Source organism: Parus major, chromosome 2 (genome assembly GCF_001522545.3).
Source record: "Parus major isolate Abel chromosome 2, Parus_major1.1, whole genome shotgun sequence".
Classification (NCBI taxonomy): domain Eukaryota; kingdom Metazoa; phylum Chordata; class Aves; order Passeriformes; family Paridae; genus Parus; species Parus major.
In genome coordinates, this window is record NC_031769.1 from 124,315,882 (window position 1) to 124,340,195 (window position 24,314).

At 37.8% G+C, this 24,314-nt stretch overlaps 1 protein-coding gene across 1 annotated transcript; it reads right to left on the reverse strand.

Annotated features, from left to right (window-relative positions):
- Window positions 1-219: 219 nt before the first annotated feature.
- Window positions 220-23,975, reverse strand: LOC107200585 (ATPase family AAA domain-containing protein 2-like). The gene is given in 19 exon segments (XM_033519453.1): window positions 220-1,136; window positions 2,398-2,526; window positions 4,846-4,964; window positions 5,198-5,333; window positions 6,411-6,596; window positions 8,131-8,314; window positions 9,663-9,753; window positions 11,568-11,876; window positions 12,324-12,414; window positions 13,589-13,748; window positions 14,097-14,185; window positions 14,774-14,948; window positions 16,171-16,286; window positions 16,492-16,654; window positions 17,396-17,471; window positions 18,513-18,674; window positions 21,583-21,636; window positions 21,639-21,673; window positions 23,971-23,975. Coding segments are annotated over 19 exon segments (2,319 nt in total). The 3' UTR covers window positions 220-1,097.
- Window positions 23,976-24,314: the final 339 nt, after the last annotated feature.

A 24,314-nucleotide genomic window follows, 5' to 3' on the forward strand; every position in this document is an offset into this window, starting at 1 on the left:
AACTTCTGAAAGTCAATTAAAAACAATGCCATAATATTTATACTTTTTTTGCTTAGAATGAGCTCAAGAACTCAAATTGAAATTATTAGACAACTCAGGGGAAAAAAATTGGAGTTGTCAAAGGGTGCTGTAAAACAGAAAGGTCTAAGCATCAACAGAAATGGCTTCAACAGAAATTTCCGTTGGAAAGTATGCCAAAGTCTGCAACTTACTTGTTGCAAAAAGGCACTAAGGAGAAATGGAGAAATAAGTTATTTTCCTGTTTTCTGAATATATTTTTTTCAGTAGTTTTTGTGATTTGATTCCCAGGTGGGCATGGTGCACTGTGTCCTACTCCTGGCCTCTCAGCTTCTCTTCATAAGAAATAAACATAAAGAAAAAAAATATGAGCAGTTCCAGTGTCTCCCAGCGATAAAAAAAATGTTTGGAAGGTTTGAGACAACAGCAGGAATCAGAATCAATGCACTTTAGAATGATTCCATGCTGTTCTCTTGAAAAGAAAACTCTGTTATCCCAAAAGGTGTTCTTTCACCCAGCATGCCAAAGGCGATCCGATCAACACAAAGTAGAGGTATTTGATTTATTCGCAGTTCTGTGCAGAAAAGGGTGGTAGGCGGTAAATCCACAAAGCCAGCATACTGACTATCAAAACTTCACAGACACTAATGCTGATTGGCTCCCAACTACATAGTCTTCCTATTAATTAATATTAAATCTTCTTTTGGTTGAATAATTATCTTGCTTCATATGCTAATTAGCCCACATTCTCAATCTTCTTGCAAGCTGGTGCCCACTTTTCTTCAGCTGCTGCCTTTTCTTCTTCAGACAGATCCTTTCTTGATCCTTGGGCATGATCTACTACTGGAATTACCTAGTTTAATAAGTTTGCCTTGTTTTGTGCCTCTTTTATTGGTCATTTTGCCAAGTGTCACTGGTTCAGCACTCTGCTATGTCTGGTTGCAGTTACTTTCTTAACTTCTTTCTTCTAATCTATTCTTCAATAGCTTCTACAAATAGTGAGAAATGCTAAATATAACTTATCTATTGTGGAGCCATACACAAACATTAGAGTATGTCAAGTATACTGAAGTCAAGTATCACAGCCAACTGAGGGCTGCAATTTCTTTCTTCATTTCCTAATAAGAAAAAAACAAGAAAAGAAAATTAGGAGTCAGTGTGAATACAAGCCTGAGAACCTTGATAACTTCTTAATCAAAAGAATCAAGAATCGTCACATACATACAAGTGTTAGTAATATTTAGCCAATACATGTGCTGCCACCATCACGTCTTTCTAGCCCCACTAGCTTCAAACACGTCCTTAGGCACCCAAAACAGAGAGTAGGCCAGAGAAACTGCAGAGAGCTATCTCAAGGAGCAATGGATCTCTGTCAAAATGCTTTCAACAATAAAAAAGAAGACAGCTCCTGAAAAGCCACTACTGAAAGTTGGAACTAAAGCTAAAAGGAGACATAGAAAAAGAACAAAAATTCAAGTCCGGTCACAAGAGCCCACAAAGCCCTGATATAACACAAACAAATCCCTCCTCATGCTAAAACACATTATTTTGCTAGATGGGAGAAGGGTGCATTTTTCAGGAATGGTCTCCTTGGCTAAAGTGATGAGTCTTCCTCTTTTTTTTTTAAGGCAGACTTAGAAGCATTAAGAATTTTATGTAATTTCATGCATAAACATCTGAAAGACAAATGGATTCAAAGATCTTGAAGCTGAAGACTGCATATCCAATCTATCTAAAACAACTCAATACTGAGAATGCCTGCCTGGGACTATGGGTGCCTGTGGAAGATTTCTGCTGAGTTCTAGAAACTCACAAATCCTCTCTCAGAGGAAGAGATTAGAGTTTGACTCATTAGCATCAAGACTTCATAGACAGAAAGCTCCCCACATGTCATATTAAAAATGCTTGAGCCATGCCAAGTTATAAAGAAAGTCTAGTGAGCCTACAGAAAAGCTAGAAATTCTTGGAATGTTTCATATTTAATTTGTTTTCAGGAATGGAATGAGTGCTATCTGAGTGTTACCATGTGTGTCTGCCTGCAAGGGGAGAAAGAGGAAGTGGCAGACTGATAAAAGCACTCCCCTTTCACAGCCCTCCACGCTGGAAAAGTTCTGGAGAAGAACTAGTGACAGATAGATTAACTGGTTTGAGAGGCCTCTGTAGGTGCCATTTTCTGCTGAAATTGCCAACAATTATGCCAAATTCAACAATGGGTTTGCAATATGAGTAGATGTCTTCTAGCCTGAAATTAAAGTTTTGTAACGCAAGCAACTAAGCAGTAAAGAGTGATAAATAATTGTGAGTATATACATATGCATAATGTACACACACACACATAATACCACATGACAGAAAGTGCTATAAGACAAAAAAATTTACCTCCACTAATTCGGTTTTGTCCGGATTTTCCCGCTGTTGGTAAATGCACATGCTGAGAACGGAATATAGTTTGGCCATGCTCGATATACTGACGTTCTCAGTTGCTGTGACAACAGCATCCAACACTTTCTGAAGAAAAAATAGTGGAAACTATGATTCAGACTAGGACATGGTATGTCCCACTTTTGTATATTGTTAAATAAAAGGGACACTTCAGAGAGCTGATTAAATATCTCACAAGATTTAACTGGAGAAAGCAAGTTAATTTCTCACACTTCTGACAAAAGTGAGGTTTAAAGTTCTGACAATATTTTCTTACTCATCAATCTATGACATCAACAATCATAACTGCCAACCAGCTGCCTCCAGAACAGTGGGGAATGACACAATCCATTTCATTATAGAATAGCTGCCACCGAATAGCCACGGCTGTATTTCATTAAAAATGCAATACAGAGCCCTGGAAAATATGTCTTTCTAAGCCAGGCTACAAGTCTTCCAGATACAGCTGTGCCAGCTGGAAACACAAGCTCTTTAGGTGCTCACCTCTAGCCATTAGCTGGATGTGTACTGTGCCAAACACCAGTTAGCTCCTACCTTTCAGCTCAGGAGTGGATGAACAAGCAGAATGACTGCCTGTAGCAAATTACCAGTCTGTCACACAGTCCCTTCTGCTGTGGAGATGTGAATGTGATAATCTGTGGAAATGCAACACTAACGAGCTAGTCGAACCACTGCTGTTCAGTAACTCTGTGTTGTGTGAGGTTGTGAAGATACAGCTTAAGAAAACAGCTACACTGAATGAAAATATTACTGCCTCACAGCTGCTTGCCATTAATTCAGCCCTTCTCAGAGCAGTTAGCACAAGATTGGAGTATTGCCCTGAACTCCTTCTATCCAGGAGTAATATAAAAAGTATATATATATATATATATATAGTATAAAGTGCAGGTAAGAGGCACAAAGCCCACACAGCGTGCTTTCAGCTGCTGCAAACACAACACGTGGCACATGATAGAGGTTCATGGTGAACATCCCCAATGAAACTGCTTCAAATTGCTGCCTCATAGGTGACTGCATGTTTTTCTATTCTTTCATCAAGTTCTATGCCTATTACCAAGCAAATAAACAAACAGAAACTTCCACCAATCAAACCAACTTAACAAGCCCAAACAAATAATAAAAAAAGCCTATCCCATATGAAACCAAGCAGATATATTTTGGAGGTTCATCCAGCTAATTGACTTCAGGAAAGTTCCAAAGAAGTTCTCTGGTACAAGCATCAAGTTACAGTGACACTCACGTTAAGGAAACAAGTTTTCTAAAAAGACATGTTTCATGATTGTAGCTTTCTCCTCACAGCTGAAATATATATATAAGCTGAAATATCTATAAGGAGCCTACCATGCAATTTCTCCAGCTGGAAATAACTTTGGAGCACATGCTGTTAGCACTCTGACTAGAAAAACCTATGTGGTTTCTCTCCATATGCAGGCAGATGTGAACAACAAAACCCCCTAAAATTTGCTTCCTTAGGACACCAGCCTTAGAAAGCTAGTTTCACTTCTACAAGTTATGTCACAGCTTAAAATTATGATAGAAATGGTGTGGACAAGCCCTTTCATCAGAGGAGATTCCACTCTGGTCATATTCTCCCCATACAGAGGAAACATGCAAATAATACTCCCTTTCTCAGACAGATAAACAGCAGCCTCTTCTGCTTTGACCAAACTCCAGGACTTCAACTAGCAATTTCCTGAATTTTTGTCCAAGCAATATTCCTTGAAAGTCAGGTCCCTCTTTTATGCCCTCTCCTGTTCAAGCAAAGGAACCTCTTTTACCCCCTGCAGCTAGGGGTACCCAGTTTTGACCTTTTCCCCAGCTATAGCCTAGGATAACAACAACTCTCCAACAGGGGAGTAGGGGACCTCATACCACTGTAACTGTGGGAATGTAAAATTCTAACAGTGAATTTTGAAAGAATTTTGGAAAAGCAGGGATCACTATTTTATGTAGAATGTGCTTTAGGACAACCTGCTAATTTCAGGTTTAAAGCCAAAACTGCTAAAAAGCAAAGTCCTTTTCTGGTCCCTAATAAATTAAAACATTGAAACAGAAAAACAAAACAATCCTGCACCAATCCATCATAAAAAAATACATTAATAACTAACAGTGCTAGAAGACTGTCATTGTTCTATTTTAAAAATTAGCAAACCCCTTTACATTAAAAATTAGGAAGAGAACCCCATCTTCTAAAATACAGAAAGATCAGTAGTTTACACCAGCTACAGAAACAACTCTCATAGTCCCTTACAGGCTGAATTATTTCACAAGCTATGTATCCCTCTCATAAATTGTTTGAATTGGCATTGGTTAACAATTGACTTAATTTACAATCATAAAGAAAATGTTCTACTTTAGTATTAACAAAATTTAAGTTAGACTTACTCTGAGCTCAGAGTAATCCACAAATACTCCTCTTTTTTTAATTTTGATTGCTTTCTTGTCCCATACTTTTGGTTGCCCATCCACCTGGGAACATCTTCCAGGACGGTCTATCTGCGAATCTGGAATGACACAAATTTAGGTCATGATTTCTCTTCATGTGGAACAGAGTATCCATGAAGTATCCTATACCTGAAATAAGGTACCTCTCTGCAATAACAGAAAAATTTTATTCAATTCAAGATACTCAAATGCAACTTCATGAAAAATGATTGACCGAGAATTATCACTGAAGCAAATACTGTATTAGTTCTTAACTTACACTAACAAAGTTTTAGATGTAGAATATCCTTACTTGCATTGTTTTTTGATGCAGGAGGTTCAGCAGCTTGATTCATAATCAAGTTCTCATAAAACCCTTTTCTTTCAGCACAGGTGGGCCGAGGAATTTTGAAAACTTCTTCACGATTAGTATTAAACAATGTTTTTATCTAGACCATGAGAAGAAAAGAGACTTCAGGTATAAGGTCCCTTTTTTTTTTTTATTTTCTATTCCAAACAAGTGCATTTTCAAATTATGCTGAATATTCATCTAGATAAAACAAGCTATTAGAAGTTAACTTATTGGCCATAAAAGGCTGGATTTTCATAGCACTGCAGACTAAAATACCTTCTCCAATCTACCTTCTAGAGTTTAAGATCCATGAAAAAATATGATAGGAGAATCAGAAAGGGGCAACATTCACCATCCCAATACTGCTTATTGTACATTTACCCAGCTTAATGTCCTTTAGTTTGATTATTTATGACAACAATCGAGGGAAGAGGCAGGGCTCAGCAGAAAAATGCCAAATTTTTGGTAATGTGGGTTGGTTTTGGTTTTTTTTTATTTTAGAAATCACTTGCTAATTTTATAAAAACTTCTGTTACTTAGACAAAATAATCAGAGAAGCATATGAATATTTTAACACCTTCCTTTAATGAACGCTCTCACACTCTAGAAAGCACAGCATGTGGTCTTAATTAATTTTGTTAAGAAATACAACTAAAAATTGATTTCCAAGTTGCTTCAAAAGAAGTTAGTCCTTAGCTTTTTAATTTGTCAAGTTTCCACCTAGATTAAGATATTTTTTGTGAAATTATTTAAAATAAAAATTACATTCAATCACTAACAGTGTGACCACAGTACTTTTTCAGTAAAAATATTTTCAGAAAATCTTTTCCAAGCTATTTTTCAAGCACTGTGTATCCTTCACTAAGTATACACCAAGCCATGTTGAAGCTACTGAACTGGTTGTCTGAAGTGTATCTATATATCTGTCTAGTAAACCCAAGTGTGTGAGAAGGGAGAAAAAGTTGGGTCAAAGTCAATCTCTTTACTCAGAAAACACTTCAGACAAATGCTTTCAGCATCGTTTTGTCTAAGCAAATTTTAAGAGACAGGGTTCTGGTGCCTGAGTAATATTAGCCTAAATTGCTTAAGAGCAGTACAGAACTCTGATGTTTCAAGGAGTTGTAAATTAACAAGAAACTGAGTAACAAAGAAAGAAAAGTATTGACAGAAATACCTCTTCAGGGAGATCTTCATGTGGCACATCAGATGTTGCAAGGAGCAAAACTGGAGCAAAGTATGGAATGTTATTCAGCAGTCCTATAAAAGCAATTTTCAGTGTAGGTCCAAGAGCCTCCCACCACGATGGGATTTGTGGGATATAAATGATACTTGGTGCTGTTCTTTGAGCTTCTCGTATCAACTGGTAAAATGAAAGCTTGGGTAAGAAAACTACATCATGAAGAACAGGCCACTAAGTACATATCAGTCAGACTATCTTGTGAAATAAGAGCACAAAAAGCCAAGACATCAAGATAAGCCAGTAAATGAACCACACCTTAACAATAAGGTAACATTTTTGACACAGACGTAGACTTTGCTATGCAAACAGAAACAGAACCAAATCTGATTTCAAAACTACTTAGGGGTAACGTAACCCCCGAAGAGCCTCAAAACTCAGATGATGTGATGATGTGCCTGAAAAATCAGGACCAACCCCTCAACAAGATGTGTTAGCCTGGAGAGATCGCTACACAACTGTGACTGCACTATTTCCAGTTCAGTGTGGGCCCATACCCATGTTAGACTGGAGCACAATCTGATCAAATACCTATGTGGAAAGATGAGGACTAAACACAGTAAAAGAAGCCTTGGTCACAAATCATAATTTCAAACACATTTTACAAGAGCTGACCAGTCCTTAGCTTGCCTGAAGAGCTGAATTGCTCAGAGCCTCTCATTCCTCTCATTATCAAAGTGTCCATCAGAGCAGATGATGTGCTTTGGAAGACCACAAACCACTGCCTACAGATGGCATTTCAATAACAGAAGAGGACACGAATCTACTGCATGAGGGAAGTGGCAAGAGTCCATTCACATGGCAAATTTCTCTATGCACCATTTCAGAGTGCAATATTCAGGGAATTCCTGTCACAAGACAGGAAACCTGTGGTATATTCATGCAGTAGACAGGGTATTTATACAGCCACAGGTGCAACTATGACATAACAAAATGAGTATTGTTCCTCCTGCTTGGCAAATGAGTATCCAGTCACATGATGTGTCTTTTACAGCTCTAAAATGTTGATAATAAAAATCAAAATATTTTATTACAATGATACCAAGTAATGAAATTTATTTCCTACCTAAAGGTAGAAATTCAAAACAGCAGTAATCTGCTTATATTTGCTTTTCTAGTTAAGGAACACACATCAGTTTACACAATTAAGTATTCCTTGAATTGCAACACTTCCATTGCATTTCACTGCAGCAGAACAGACTGTGTATGTATATTCAAAAAACTTATTTTCACAAAAATTTTGTCTGTCCTACAAACACATTAAAAAAGAGAATTCAAAAAGTGCATGACACCATCAGGCTGATGCAAAGCCAGCTACTGGGAGCACAGAGATTTAAGAAGCAACAAAAACAACTTTCTGCGTCCCGTCAAGACCAGCAGGATTACTCGCCACAAAGAGGTGGCGCTTATTAGCAGCACTTCCCATCTTCCCAATCTCCTTCTTTCATTTCAAATAGAAAAGAAACACAGCTATGTACAAATGCCCTTATTCAGTATCATTCCATCTACAAGAAAAATTAATTTTCAGACAAAAACATAACAGCAAATTCAAACCAGGCCAACTCCATTAACAATGAGTTTTGCTTATTTCACTAGTTTACATACAGTTCAAGAAGCCTACAAGATCAACCAAAAAAAAAAAAAAGAAAAAATATACCTGTGAACATGTTTCTTCCTGTGATGTGGTGCTAACAAACAAGGTTGGTAGATCTAGTGTATAAGCTGGAAACTTTTCCAGGGCATGTAATACAGCAGGCGCCAAGTCAAAAGCCTGCCCACATCCTGACTCCTCAACTAATAAGAACCGTGGCCTGAAAGATGTTGGCTGGTAAGAAGGATTTCTACAACAATAAGAAGAATACCAGTTTAAAAAAGAGTGATGAAGAGACACACAGATGTTAAATATTTTTCTCATACTTTTTTTTTTTTTTGTAAATATGCTCCATGTTCTACCAAATAATAAGCTGGTTGATGGTTCTGTGATCAACAAGACCACTCTATTTATCAGTCTGTTTTCTCAGAAGCTGGTATCACTATTCTGCTAAAAAATCCTGCCAGTCCCCAGCATGTCTGCTATTCCTTTGGTTGGGTTAAGTAACAGCTCTCAGGTCCCACAGGGGGAATGTTGAGGCAAATACACACAAACCAGCTGGTCAGTAACCTGATACAGAGCAAAATAACAGCTCTCATAGCACAAATCAGTCTGGGTCTCTTCACTCTCCATACACAACCATTTTCAGCTTGTCTTGGCTTTAAGTGAGATCTCTACACCTGTCAAATTCAGCTAAAATTTGGCCACAGTTCCTGGAGATGGTGGGAAGGGGAAAAACTACATTTCTAGGGGAAAAAAAGCAGTGTGGGCACTGAAACACATTAGTAGTATCTGAAGAAGAACATGACTGGATTGCTTAAATTACAACACTACACTAAATATGCATAAGATTTGTATTTATTTTATTCAGTCATTCTGGGCGTTTCATCTTTGACTTGTGTATTAATTTCCTAGTCAGCTTGCTTGACACAAACGAAATACATTTGTGAAGAGGTTTGTGCATTTTCCCATCACATTACTATTGTACCTTCACTTGCTGAAGTCAAAGATCCTGAAGACCTAACCAAGCTCAGCAAGTCATATTTTCTAGACAGCACAGCCATAGAAAGCGAGAAGAATATTTGACAATAATCTATTTTTAAAACTATTGGACTACATGATTTCCACAATAAAAATGTCAAAAGATAACAAAAAAAATAGTAGGGTAAATCTAAAAAATGCAAACATCATTTAAATTTTCCTCAGAGGGATTTAACAAGCCAATTCTTGATTTTGTTTCTGATATATAATTTCCTACTTGTTCAGCTTTCTTGGAAGGTAGAAGGGTAAAAGACGGCTACATAAATCCATGTAGAAACTCCAGAGGGTTTTTAAGTTAAAAGGACAGAATGAGCATTTTTTTGGGTCTTGAGTCTTTGAAGGAATACAGTGGATTAACATATTTTGATAATCTCTGAACCAGTTTGACAAGCTAGAGCAGTGCAGTCAGAACAGTTAGATCTAGTACCCATTTGTATCTTCACAGTTGATTTTGCGCAGGTATTGATCACCCCCACAGGTACCCATCACATATTTACATAACATTTTACAGATGTAGCCATCTCAAAAACATCACCATAAGGAGGACAAACATGTACCTGCTAAAAGTGCGGAATCCTGCCCTTTTGCTGTGAGGCTTCTTTTCAGAGATTGATGGCAAGTCATCATCACTGTCTATCCCATCATCCCCTAAAATAGGATTTAAAGACAAGAGAAATTTGTTATCTTTACTGAATAGTCCATATCTCTCTTTTGCTTTAGTATACTTTGAAATCAGTGCTGGAAATCATTTCTCTTGCATTTTGTTATTTGAATGCTATTATCTGAAGAGTACACCCTACCGCAGATCTAAGGAGATTGCACAAGTCTACACAAAGCTGTTCTATGTCCTATGATTGGCATCAGGTATTAACTCTCTGTTGAAAAACACTTGGGAGGTTTTTTCCTTAGAATAAAAATGATCAGGAACAACTTTTGTAGTTCCTAGATACCAGAAAAACCCTTCTCCCCTCATTTAAGAATTTATTTACTATATTAGTAATAATTACAGACTACATCAGTGGATAAAGGAGGGGTTACAGACATCATTTATCTGGATTTGCGTAAAGTTTTTGACATGGTCCCCCACAGTATCCTTCTCTTTAATCTGGAGACAGATGGATCTGATGAATGGACTGTTAGATGGATAAGAAAGCAATTAACTGCTCAGAGTTCCAGTTGACATCAGTGACAGGTGATGTCACCCAGCGGTCCCTAATGGGACTAGTGTTATTTAGTATCTTCATTAATGACATAGATGAAGGAATTGAGTGTAACCTCGTAAAATTTGCTGATGACACCAAGCTGAGCGGTCCAGTTGACACACATGAAGGATGGGATGACGTCCAGAGGGTGAGCTGGACAAACTCAAGAACTGGGACAATGGAAATCTCATGAGGTTCAACAGGTCCAAGTGCAAGGTGCTGCATCTGGGTCAGGGCAACCCCCAGTATCAACTCAAGCTGGGGATGGACAGATGAAGAGCAGCCCTGCCAAGAATGACTTACGGTTGCCAATGGCTGAGAGGCTGGACATGAGCCAGCAATGTACACTCACAGCCCAGAAAGCCAAATGTGACCATGGCTCCACCCAAAGCAGCATGGGCATCAGGCCCAGGGAGGGGATCCTGCCTCTCTGCTCTGCCCTGCTCTGCTCTGCTCAGACCCCACCTGCAGCGCTGCATCAGCTCTGGGGCCCCAGCACAGAAAGGACATTGACCTGTTGGAGCAAGTCCATAGGAGGGTCACCAAGATGATGAGAGGGGTGGAACACCTCTCCTATAAGGAAAGGCTGGAAATATTTGGTTTGTTTAGCCTGGAAAAGATGAGGCTTCAGGGTGACCTACTTAAGGTTTTCCAGTACTTGAAGAAAACCTACAGGAAATATGGGGAGTGACACCTTACAAAAGCATGCAGTGGGAGGACAAGGGGAAATGGGAAGAAACTGAGAGAAACAAGGGGAAATGGGAAAAAACTGAGAGAAAGCTTAGACTGGATATTAGGAAAAAAGTCTTTACTGTGAGAGTGGTGAGGCATTGAAACAGGTTGCCCAGAGAAGTCGGAGATGTCCAGTTCTTGGAAGTGCTCAAAGCCAGGCTGGATGGAGCTCTGAGCAATCTGTCTAGTGGAAGATGTTCTTATCCAAGACAGTGGGTTTCGAACTAGACCACCTTTATGGTCCCTTCCAATGCAAATCATTCCATGAATCTAGAGTTTGGAAAGAAATACCTCATATGTGAAACCTTAGATCTGTCTCTGAAATGGTTAACGGAATGTGAGCTACTGTCAGTAACAGGGGGCTCCAGTAGAGAACCCATAGTTCTACACTGCATGTCGTGCCACTTTGCACATGAAAAGTATAAAATTTCACTGTCATTATGGCTGAGAAGTTTGTATATGTTGGTTGCACGAATCAGAAGCTTCTGCTTTGGCAGGATTTTAAACAATTAGATTCTATTGTAATACCTTGGTTTGTTTTCAGTGCAAGCTTTGCATGGGGAAATGCTCTCTGCAAGGCTAGTAAAATTCTTTCCAGGGTGTTTTCCAATAGTGGCTTTGAAATAGGTGGTAATGCTCTCCCAGGTGAAACCCCAGATCTCTGTGATGCTGGAACAATCTTCTGCATGGCCATGGCAAAATCCTTTGCTGTTACTTTAATTGATCTGGCATCTATCTTCAGTCTTTTATCACTCTTATGTATCTGTGGATAGCGGCGGCGCAAAGCACAGAGCCCAGCTTCAACACATAAGGCTTTAATGTCAGCTCCACAGAATCCTGACAAACAAAATAAGAACCAAATGTTACCTCAACATATATATGTGTTATATAGCTTAAAAGCTGTCTGGATGGCCAGGTCAAGAGTGTTAGTGAGTGATGCTGCATCCAGTTGGCAGAGGGCTCACTAGTGGGGTTTCCCAAAGCTCAGAACTGAGTCCAGTCCTTTTTAACATCTTTATCAATGACGTGGATGAGGAGATTGAGTACACCCTCAGTAAGATTGTGGACAACACAACATTGGGAGGGAGTGTTGATCTGCTGAGAGCAGGAAGGCTCTGCAGGGGGATCTGGACAGGCTGGATCAATGGGTATGAGGTTCAACAAAGCTCAACAAAAGCTCCGGCTCCTTCACTTCAGTCACAGCCCCATGTAGTGCTACAGGCTGGGGGCAGAGTGGTTGAACACTGACCAGGGGAAAAGGACTCAAACTGTTTTCAAACTCACCAACACATTTTTCAGCCAGGTCTTCAAGTAAGTTGTCTGATGGCTTCAGGGTCCAGTCTCGTGTGTGAATTTTTAAAATTTCTAATCTTGCCTAGAAACATGGTTGCATTTTAGTTGCCTGAAGTTTTTTCTCAAGAAAACAACCACAACATAGAACCCCCAAACCTTTCACACTAGTTCAGATATTTTTCTTGTCTGCTTAACTTCTAAGTAGTTTAGTAGTCAGTTATTAATACATTCACTGCTTCTTCAAGCAGGAAATTTAATCATTCTTAAATTCTTACATCAAACTATTGGGAGGGATGCAGTGAAATAAAAGGAAGGTGTTATCTTCCATAAAGAGTAAGTTTTAAGAGAGCATGACCTAAGGATTTTGAAGAACAAATTGTAGTAAAAGCCTCATCTGCAAATGAACATTTTGCATCAAAGAAAATTCTCTCAAATTTAGCAAAATTTACAGTGACGGTTTCAGTAGTTCATCAAATTTGCTTTTCTGCCAGTTCATTCAAAGAAAACAGTCCTAGTCCATCTAAAAATGCTACAGTTGCTACCAAGAATAAAAATTATGACTCAAACTACTGTCACCCAGAAAATGTCAAACATCACCCATTTTCACCTCTGATCCTAGCAAGAATTTCAGTGAAATATCTCCTGGTACATAGATTAATTATGGAACACTTCTAGAATTCTTCCATATCAGGAAATTGTATATTAGATCTGTTTCATGGCACCTTGTCTCTTGTTTCTGAGAGCAGATAAGTACTGGATACAAGTGTTTGTGATAAATGCACTGTTTCATGCACTTTTACTAGACTTCAATCCAATAAACCTTTTATCTTTGCTCCAAAAAGTGCCAAGAAATATCAGTGATAGCCAGAGAAAAAATACAAAAGCAGGGTTACAGTTTTGCACACTATCTCTCTCCCAACTGTCCCCATCCCAAAATTTTTTGGTTGCTATAAAACAAATTTCTTCAATTCTTAGCTGCCATTTCATCAGCTTGCCATTGAAGTGCTGCACCTGTGCAGTGTACTTCATATCTTTGCCCAAGAGAGAAGCAACTACTTGTTGACATCATCTTATTCCTAAATATATTCAGTATCAGGTTTGCTCTTCACAGTACAATGGAATGTCTCCAGATATCCCTCTTGTGCCCAAGCTGTACACTGCAGATGGAGACTTGCACTGCTCTGTGATGCTCCCTTGTTACAGGGGTTTGTTATAGAGATGGGCTTTGCCACATAAGGTTGATTTGAAGTTCTGACCTCTTTGTTTGGCAAGCTGAAGCGGAATTCTCTTTCAAAGCGTCCAGGTCTCCGTAAAGCAGGATCTATAGAATCCAATCTGTTGGTGGCTCCTATTACCACAACCTCTCCTCTGCTGGCTAAGCCATCCATCAGTGTCAGAAGTGTCCCCACAACAGAGCTAACAGAAAAATATAATTTTCATTCACTGGTTTAGCAAATTTTCTTCAGTCCCATATAACCTTCTCCACTGATCCTTCAGAAAGGACAAGTTTTTATTGACAAGATACTGATCAGCAAAATAATTGTTTTAAGAAACAGCAAAATGCAGATAAGGTAACACAGACCTTGAACTGATATCAAGCTTAGTGAATTGTTTCCAATTATTGTTTGAAAATAATCTGAAATTCACTAGCACTGAAATACCAGTTTTCAGGTTAAATGAAGGTGTCGCATCAAGATAAATAGGTTGTGGTCTTCTCTTCACAAAGATCAAACACCTGCTAAGTAGATATGAAACATGTCCTACCTATGAACCTGGTCTTGTTTGTTGGACCGTACAGGAGCAAGGGCATCGATCTCATCAAAGAAAATAATTGAAGGCCGCATTTGGTAGGCCTACAAAGAAAACACAGGAACACTGACAGCAGGAAAACAGTGCTACTTGAAAGAGAAAATGTATGAAAGACATTGTGGTTGGAAAGGCATTTGAACTAGAATTTTCAGACTAGCATCAGCGATCTCTGCTCATTAACCTAATGTGAAACAGCAGCCTGTCAACAGAAAAGAGCAGCCTGTCAACCCACTGACACTGGGAAACAAATCATACCAGTAGTTTTTACTGCTATTTGGCAACCATGAGAACTGACAGGACTCAAAGTTTCTGGAAGCGACCTTCCATTGCTAATTTGAATGAACATGTTTTTACCCTGCATCTGTTTCCCTCTCACCTAAAGCTACCATCTCCTGCTTCTTGAGACCTTTTTTGTGACTGTGTGTGGTAGAGGGTCTTTTGAGAGTGATGATTTTCTTGTTTGCTTCCCTGATCTTTTGAAGACATCTCAAGAGACTCCATTGAAAAATGGAACACTAATAATCCCATTTCAGTGGAACGAGGTTATAAAGCAAGAAAGAGAGTGAGTTCTTCTTGATCACAAAAAGTTAGTTTATTGGTCCAACAGAACACATGGCATGTTCCAACCTTACCTGCTCAAATACTAAACGAAGCTGTCGTTCAGATTCTCCTACCCATTTACTCATGCAGTCAGCTGCACTTCTCATAAAAAAGGTTACCTTCCTGTCACCAATGCTACATTCATTGGCAAGTGCACGAGCAACCAGGGTCTTTCCAGTCCCAGGTGGACCATAGAATAAACAGCCTCTACAATTTAAAAGAAAGAAATTTTAAAAGAATTCACATAAGAAAAAGCGTAATGGAAAAGTATCTGTTACAACCCCCATCCCTAAAACACGCAACTCTGGTCTCCTAAGCTGAACACTTCATGGATAACACAGTGACAACTGAAGTGTGAGAAAAGTCAAAAGTGTTCCATCACAGTTCTGCAAGGCAGCAAACAAAATGAATAAAGAGAATAATGCAGATGTACAAAATCTTGAGAAAAGATAGTAGCATCCCACACCTGACAAGCCAACAGAAACTGTTACAGTAGAGTAGAGTGGAGCAAAACAAGAGCAAACTTCCAATGCAGAATCTGAGACTGGGCTAACTTAGGAATCATCAGTTCATTTCTCAGGGATAAACTGCATATTCATTCCTGTTTTCACAAAAGTCAAGATTTGAGAGTAAAGCATTTAATTATCCCTTAAAAAGCTTTAAGTTACTGGATTTGGTCTCCCTTTGCTGATGATTAAGGAAGAGGAAGTAGTCTAAAAAGGGGATGGTATTCTGTATTTCTGTATTTCCATCAACTATAAGAGCCAATGCACTGCTGCTTCAAAAATAATTTCAACGAATAAAGTAGCAAAACACAGATTTTCTTTTCAATGTTTGTAATACTTTTAAATTCAGTGGGAGCAATTAATTTAAAGTCCTATTTCAATATACCATGACCAAGGATATATAAAGCTAATGAATTTCTAATAATCTCATCATAACACAGAACTTGCTTAGCTGTGTAAGGGACAGATTCTTATTTTAAACACAAAAAACCCTGAAAAGTTCTAGTTGCAAGTCCCATCAATTGTAAAACTAATACCTGAAAATACTTGGGGAAAAAAAAGGGTTGGTGTAAGACAGAACTGGACTTCCACAGAACAAACCACAGTTAACTTGCAGCAGATATTTCCTTCCTGCTCACAAACTAACCAAGTCCACTTGCACGCAGGACTACAAAGAAAAAAATCTACAATCCCACCTTTTAAAGGCAAGACCCTTTTAAAGAATAGTCTTGCCACACAGTAAATCTCTGAACATACATATATGCTGTATTCTATCATTTTTTTAATTGCTTTTCATTAGTGCTAAAAAGAGTCATGAACACTGCTGAAAATTTTGAAGCATCGAAACTCGTTGATACATCAGTTAAATATTCTCCTGAAAGTAACTGAGTTAAGAACTTATAGTTTTTAATGGTGTCTCTTACCTTGGAGGTTTAAATTTCAGTATCTCAAAGACATCAGGATAAAGCAACGGCAAAATGACCATCTCTTTTAAAGCTGAAATGTGGTCAGACAGACCACCCACACCATGAAATTGTGCCTAAAGATGAAGTCAATAAAACACATATTAAAGAAAGCTGCAACCTCTATAAGGTTCCATCACAAATTAGATGTCAGAACAAAGAAAATGTTAGTGGCAATTTCTAAACTGCTTGAGAGAAAACTGTAAGTCAAGGGAGCTGTAGATGGAAATTTTCATAAATACTGCAAATGTCTCACTGACATGGAGAAGCGAAATTACTTACTGAACCATCTATTTGCATTTGCTCCACACCAGCCAGACATGCTCCAGTTTTCATGGTCTCCTTATGAACTTCATTTAAGTTGCTTTTCCGAGTTGCTTCAGTTTTCGTGTGATCATTTGGAACTCCCTTTGTATTATCTTTCTGAGAGTTGGCCGCAGGAGACCTAATTTGAATTAAGGAGAAAGAAAAAAGTGCTTTCTAATTTATGATGCAGTTAGATGATTTTTGATTTTCTAATGATAGCAAGTGAATCCTAAAGACCTTACAAATGGGCATAAGTTTCCTAAATAGCTATTCATTCCAACTGTTTTACATTTAATGGCCATGAGTAAGTAAAGAACTTTAAACTGAGTTAATTATTTTAACAACTCTTAGCAATTACAAATATGACTATTGCAATTTATAATTTTGAATTTCATTAGGAGTTTTTCTTGTTTAAGGATAGTTTCATAAAGAAACATGAACTCTCTTGAGCGATTGAATAAAAAAATCCATTGAAACTTCTACACAGGCTCTCCCTGTAAGTTGACTTCAGTTTTAATAAATTGTACCCTTCAAGATTAAATCTTAATTTGTACACCCTTCAAGTCTAAGATTTTCAGAGGGACATTATGGCTTCCATTCCAGAAAAATTAATTTCAGTTACACAATCTCAGCCACAACCCTCATCATCACCTTATCAGTGACCAAAAATACAGCACTTTTAAATAAAATCTAATGGCTAGTAAAAAGGATGGCCTCCCCTGCAGTGTTTGTTTTCCTTATACACTCAGACTACCACAGTAGTAATTTGCAATTATATTAATCTCTAATTACCACCAGTCAAAAAACCTTAAAAGCATTATTCAGTCATAAGAACAACAGCACTCTTATAAAGGAGAATTATCATAAACCATACACCAACCTTTTAGGTTTTTTGCCTGATTTTCTCTTTTTGACAGGTGAAGTACATTTGGATGTTAGCTTACGTTTCCTTAGATCTGTTGAAAGCAAAGAATTTAGAATTTGGTACAAACAAGTTTGAGAGAAACCAGTCAAGGGCAGAAAACAGGACAGGTATTATCCATCTCTAAGTTCAGGGAAAGTTTCAAGGAGGGGATGTTGGGTGGTTTAATCAGTGCATAATAGAAGTAAAAAGACACACACGTGATTTTTAAGAAAAAATGAAAACCACAAGAGTAAGATTATTAATTCTCTTTAATTGTTATTTTTTTAAGGGTATGTAGATGATTTTTAAATGAAAAGCAACAATAAGGATGCCAAATGGAAAGAAAAAAAAAATAGAATGTGCACAGGATACATGCATTCAACAAAATTTAATGGCCAAATGAAGTAAAAAATATAAAGAGAAGTTGTTTACATGTATTTTCATTTAAAAAAACCCCTATACCAACAACCCCCCCACTTCCATGAATGAAATTAGCTCTCAAGAGAAACTATATACTATTTAGTATTGTATAACATACTGTATTTGTTCTGGCTGGGATAGAGTTAATTTTCCCCACAGCAGCCCTCAAGGATGTGCTTTTCATTGCTGGCTGGAAAGGTGTTGATAACACACCAGTGCTTTGGCTATTGCTGAGCAGTGCTGGCACAGCATCAGCGCTGTCTCCACAACATTCCACTCCCCATCAGTAGGCTGGGAAGATCCTGGGAGGGGACACAGCTGACCCAAATTAACCAAAGGGGTTTTCCATACCGTATGACATCAGCTTAGAAAAGTTAAGAAAAGTAGGAGGAAGGTGGAGCATTTGTTATTTAAAATGCTTGCATTCTGGAGCAATCACTACACATGCTGAAGCCCTGCTTCCTGTGAAGTGGTCAGACATCACTTGCTGATGGGAAGTAGAAAACAAAACCTTTTTTTTTAATTTTTTTTGTGCATAACCTTTTTCTTTTGCTTTAGTAAACTGCCTTAACCTACAAGTTATCTTCCATCTTATTTTCTCTCCCCAGTTCAGCTGAGAAGCAGGAGTGACAGAGCACTTGGTGAGCACAGGTGTCCAGCCCAGCACACCTACTTTCCAGGGGAGATTCATAGCGCTCAATAGCTTTCCTCTGCCGGAGGGAGCGACGTGGACCATTGACTTCTTTTCTTTCATTTCCTTCTGCTGTAGACGCTGCACATCGACACAATGTTAAGTTGTGCAAGTACTGTTGCAAATGTGATGTATTCAAACACCCTAGATGTCATATTCCCGCCTGTCCACAACTTTCTGTCTTGTAAGCATTTTGGAAAAACATGGATTTTTTTTTTTTTTTTCCCTCTGAATACCTGTTCTGAGCTCACTGCATTACAGCCCTAGAGCTTACAGCTTGTAATGGCAATAGCAACACAAATTCTTTAATAGATAAAAAACAAGTCATTCAGCCCATCTCAATTGTTAAAGACAAGGCTTTTGGCTAGAGTGTAGTCAAGAAAATTTAAAGCAGAAATAGCCTACAATGCTACCTGGATCATCAGGATTTTTGTTGTTATTTCTTCCCATATTGAGGCTTTCCTAATTAAGAGAAACAAGAAAGATGAGTCAGAAACGTGCAAAAACCTGTGGGCATATTTGGTACTTATATAGTAACATCATCAAGGCACTCCATATACATAAAAGATTAAATTAGGCACAGCAGAAGAGAATGGAAGCATCTCTCGAGTACCCAGGATTGATAACAAACATCTCTAAGATAGGGTTTAGTATATGTAGTAGTTAAGCACTTCACCAGATGCAAAAAAGAGTGCATCAATTAATCCCAGGTAAATAATCTAAGTATAGCAGAACCCAGGACAAAGCAACTCTTAGCAGACAAAAAAAATCATCCTGGCATTTGGGAGATGATAAACAAAGTACTATGGAAAATTCTGGTTTCGTTAAAAAACAAACAGACCAAAGAAAAGGAATTCAAATCTAAAAAAAAAAAGAAAAAAACAAACCAAAAAAATATCAAAGCAGGCTATGAAGATGTTCAAAAATCAAAGCACCTGTCATTTCAAATGGACAGCAGACTAACTTAATAAAGGAAAACTAAGAGGGAATATGGCTTCTGAATATCATTTCAACATGAGTTCCTCAAAACAGAGGACTACTTGAGCTCACAGGTGAGGCTGGCAAAAAAAAAGAAGAACACAGATAAAGCAAGCATCAGTTTTTAGTAAGATTTGAAGTGAAAACTCAAGCTCTGAAATAAGCAGAGTCCATTCAAAAGTCATAAGGAAATTCAGAAAGCATAGTTTACAGCATGTATTGCAGAATTTCACTGCTATTTTTGTTTCTTCTGAAGCAGATATTTCCTCCACCCTTAAAGTGTAGGTATGACTGTGAGCTATTATAATTGGAGAGGAAAAATAAACAGTTCTCTAGACTGAACTGTGCTTTGGAAGAAGTTTGTTGAGCTAAATTAAAAATACAACTAAATAATTCCTCTATGTGAAATACCCTACTAATCTTCTCCCCATCATCCACTATTTTCCAGGACTACTTCTGAAGTGCTAAGATACAAAGCTGATACGTACGAGCAAAGATAGGTACAAAAAACAACTCAGTGAAACCAGCACACATAACCAGTATGCCATTTCAATACAGTGTGCACAAAGAATGTCACTGACCTCTAGAAAAGTTTTCCAACACTACTTAAAAAATGTACAAAAGTTTACTTTCTTACAGAGAGATTTAGGAACAATTTAAGCATTTGCAAACTTACACTGTTTTCAGGTTTATTTTCCCCTCTTGCAAAACACAATAAAAAAATCTAATTTAGCAATAAAAAAAAAAAAAGAATTGTGAAGATCATATTAAGATAACAGAAAGAAATTATGGAAGTTTGTCATCATACTTAGGTTGCTCTGCATGATAGCATTAAGCCATTTTTAGTTCACAGCCTTCCTCAGACAACAGACCCAGAGTGTGTTGGACAAGGACCATCAGCTTCAACTCTTAAGATTTCTTCTTGTAACTGGAATTAAGGTTTTACACTGATTTTCTATGACTATATATGGTAGAAAAAGTATCTCATTGTTACACTTTGCAAACCTTTCAGAAAACATGTCAGTGTGGGCTTCACAAAGAGAATTAAGTTACACACACACCCACACCACTTTGTATCCAACTTTCCACCGTGTCTTAATTTGACCTGGCATTAGAAAATTAATTTTAAGCATGAAAGAAAATTTAATTAAACATGAAGGTGCTTTTGATGTCAAGAAAATGGACTTAGAGGCAACTTTTAATCTACCGAAAGTCACAACATAAAGTGGTTGTTTTGGAGCACAAGAACCTGCCCACACATAACAGAGGCTCAGGTGTAATGATCTCTCTGCAACAGGAAATCCAAAAATGAGGACACCAGTAGGCAATTTAAACATTAGTTGTGCCCAAATTCTTTCCACATGAAACATCTGCCAAATACACCCTTCTGGACATACTCTGACCTGGAAGTCTTAAACAACCACAAGAACTTGCTGCCAAAAAAACCCTCACATTCAAGAGCTTGGCTGCAAAGTACAAAGGCCCACATTTTATCTAAGTCAGGACTTTAACATTAATGACAGGACATACCCATGCAGGCAGAGTTAAAGAGAGGGACCCTATGTGCCAACTGTAATGGAATGTTTACAGAAAGGCTGTGAGGTTGCTCAGCAACAGCCCCTCTTCAAAGTTCCAAACTTGGCCACGCCTAGCTCTGGTGGGACTCTGCTATAGAAAGTCCCACTTGCAGCCTAGAACTTCACAATTACAGAATCATGGAATGGTTTGGTCGGTGGGAACCTTTAAAGATCGCTTCATTTCAGACCCTCTGCCATGAGCAGGGACACTTTTCACTAGATCAAGTGGCCCACCCAAGCTGGCCTACAATGGAGCATCCACAATTTCTCTGGGCAGCCTGTTCCAGTGCTTCACCACCCTCACACCAAAGACCCATTGCATATGTAGCGGCACACAGGGAATTCTCAGCCTAAACACATTTATCTCTTACTGCCAAGAAAAATATCTTTTTCTGTTGTCAAAAGAAGGACAAAATCCCTAGCCAATTATTATGCACAGAGCTTGCTAATAGGGCTCATTTAAGTAGCTTTGCAACATGATGAAAAACCCTAGTCACTTTTAAATTTGCCAAACAAAAGAGATTGATTTGTAGTGGTGTAACTACTTTGTCAAGTCTGCAGCTTTGGTGAACCTCAAAATCACCTTTCCTTCAGCTTTTATCCCAACCTACATTACAGAATGTATAAAGTGAAACTGGTTTGGTAGGATTATTTTCCATAAATACAAATTAACTCACATTAATTCTGATACTCACTTTTAATTCGTTATTAATTCAGTTTCGTGTTATCTGTTCCATTACTTTTTCCAAGGAATTATATGACACTGACAAGTCTATAATTTCCTGGCTCATTTCTTTTATTCTGTTTAAATATTGGCGTGTGAACTTTCCTTTGCACTCCTGAAATTTCCCCCGTATAGCAGGAATTACTGAAAATCAACATTAACAGTCCAACCCCACAACAGTGTCTTTAAACTAGTAGGATACATTTTATCCAAAGCTGCTAATTTAAAAATGTTTCATTTCCTATTCCAAAGCAAAAATAGAAACAGCCTCAAAGTTCCTGAAGGAGATAACAGCTCTTATCCCTCCAAATCAAGCCAGTAAGAACTGGGAATGCCGAGGTTCCTCCATCACTTGGAGTAAGTCACAGAGGACAATGACAAGAATAACTTTTAACTGTGATACAGAAGGGAAGGTCACAAGTGAATACTCTTTAACAACCTGTTAGTTGTTAAAGTACAGTTGTTTCTGGTTTGGCATATGTGGAAACTGAGATGTAGAGAGCCTTAGCAATAGCCACAGTGCATTGTATCAAACATAAGAGCAGAGAAGGCAGGAGGTTTGAACTGCTCATGGCCTAACAGCTACAGGCAGCTCCTCACACATAACCAGAAGTTCCAGGTAATTTTCCATGTAACCCAGGAGTTCCAACCTAATATCACCACATCAGAGAACAAAAAAAACATGTTCAGCTGCTCATTATTAGCTGATTATCTTTTTATTGGAATCGCAGTTAACCCTAACTATGAAAAAGGAAGTAAAACAAATAATTCCTAGGGTTTTTCTTTCTTTGGTACAATTCCTGGGGTTTGCTCTTCTGTACAAATTCTGGGAATTGCCTCAAAGCAAATTTTTTTTGTAAAGCAGTCAACACACATGGAACTAGCATGATGTATAATTGCAAGTAATTTTTAAAGTAAGACTGATAAAAATTTTGTGGTTTACATTGTCTTTTTAAGGAGATAAAGAACAAAAATAAAAGGTAATGCAGACATACATACAAACATTATGTTAGAAACCTAGAAAAACAGATGGGGAGATTACATGTCAAAATGGACTAGTCAGTACTAGTATTGATAAAAGATTATCCACATTCTATCTTTACTTGTTGTAAGTTTGAAATTCTGAAACATGCAAGTATGTTGCATAAAAGAATTATGAAGCCAAAGATAAAAAAAATAAAAAATTTAATAAATGTCTGATATAGTCCAGTAATAAAACAGTCACACTCCTGTATAGCATTTTCTGAGATATATTCAAGTAGGAAAGCAGCTGAGACCAACTGAAACAAGCCATAATGTTAAAATATTGAATTGCTCTTGGCCAGAGTAGCTAACATGAGTTATGAATTTGAATTCTATTCCTTTACGCTCACTGCTTGGAGATGTGGAATGAGCCAGAAACAATAAAAAATCTATAAATTTAATAGTGTATTTGCTTCTTTGTGATATAGGATTCTAAAACACTCAGGCAAAAGAAAGTCTGCATTAAGAGAACATCAGTGACTCATATACAGGGGATGGGCAATACCATATCTGGGATTGCTTCTATAATGCTAATTTAGCTCCTCTGTGTGAGTCCCTTTTCAATGGGGGTCATTTAATGAGAGCATTCTTTTTCATTAAATCCTGTCTCTCTCAGATCTGGGAATAAGTCAACATTTGTCTTGAAGATGCTAAATATGAGGCAGCCAATCCCTCATTTGCTGTAGAAGAGGAATTTGATATAGTGAATGATGTAGCACTTGCAGAGCAGTTGCTGGATTTAGGAAATTGAGTATTGCCCAGAAGAATACATATTGCTCTTTTTCTATAAAATTCCATGGCCATACTAGAATAATTTAAATAATAATTTTTCAAACTTGCAATTAATTCTGTTTTCCTCGTTTTCTATAACAAAATTTAAATCCTCCCATTTGATTTGTGGAATTTTAAAATCTCACAGTTGTAATTTAACATTTAGTAGACTGCAGGTGTTAAAGGAATTGCAGCTACTCACCGTTAGTCAGAAGTTGAGCAAAAGGATACCAGCTATTCATCCAAACCAAAGTGACTGGGATAATTTGTCCTATTTTCCTTTTTGTAGTATTCTTGGAACTTACTTCCAGGGGATTATAGGCAGTCTGAACTTACTAATTACTATGAAAAATCAGCTCCATGGTACCCCATCTTAGGTATCCAAAGTTAGTGAGCATTTTGGCCATACATCCGTTGTTTCCATCTAAAAGCTGAGATGAATGGAAATGGAAATCTGTATACAGTGTCTGAATTGCCATACAAGATATATGTTCACCAATTCCCTGGCTCTTTGCCCTGCTCCTATCCTTTCAGATAAAGAAACATACATACTTGGACTTGAATCTCTATCAATGGTTCTCCATACAGGTATTTGATGCAAATTGAATATCACAAAACAGATTTCTTGTGCAACCTGCACATCAGCTTAATTTAGTTTCAGCTAGCAAAGATGATACCACAGGCACAGCTCAAGAGAGTCAAGAGAAATTA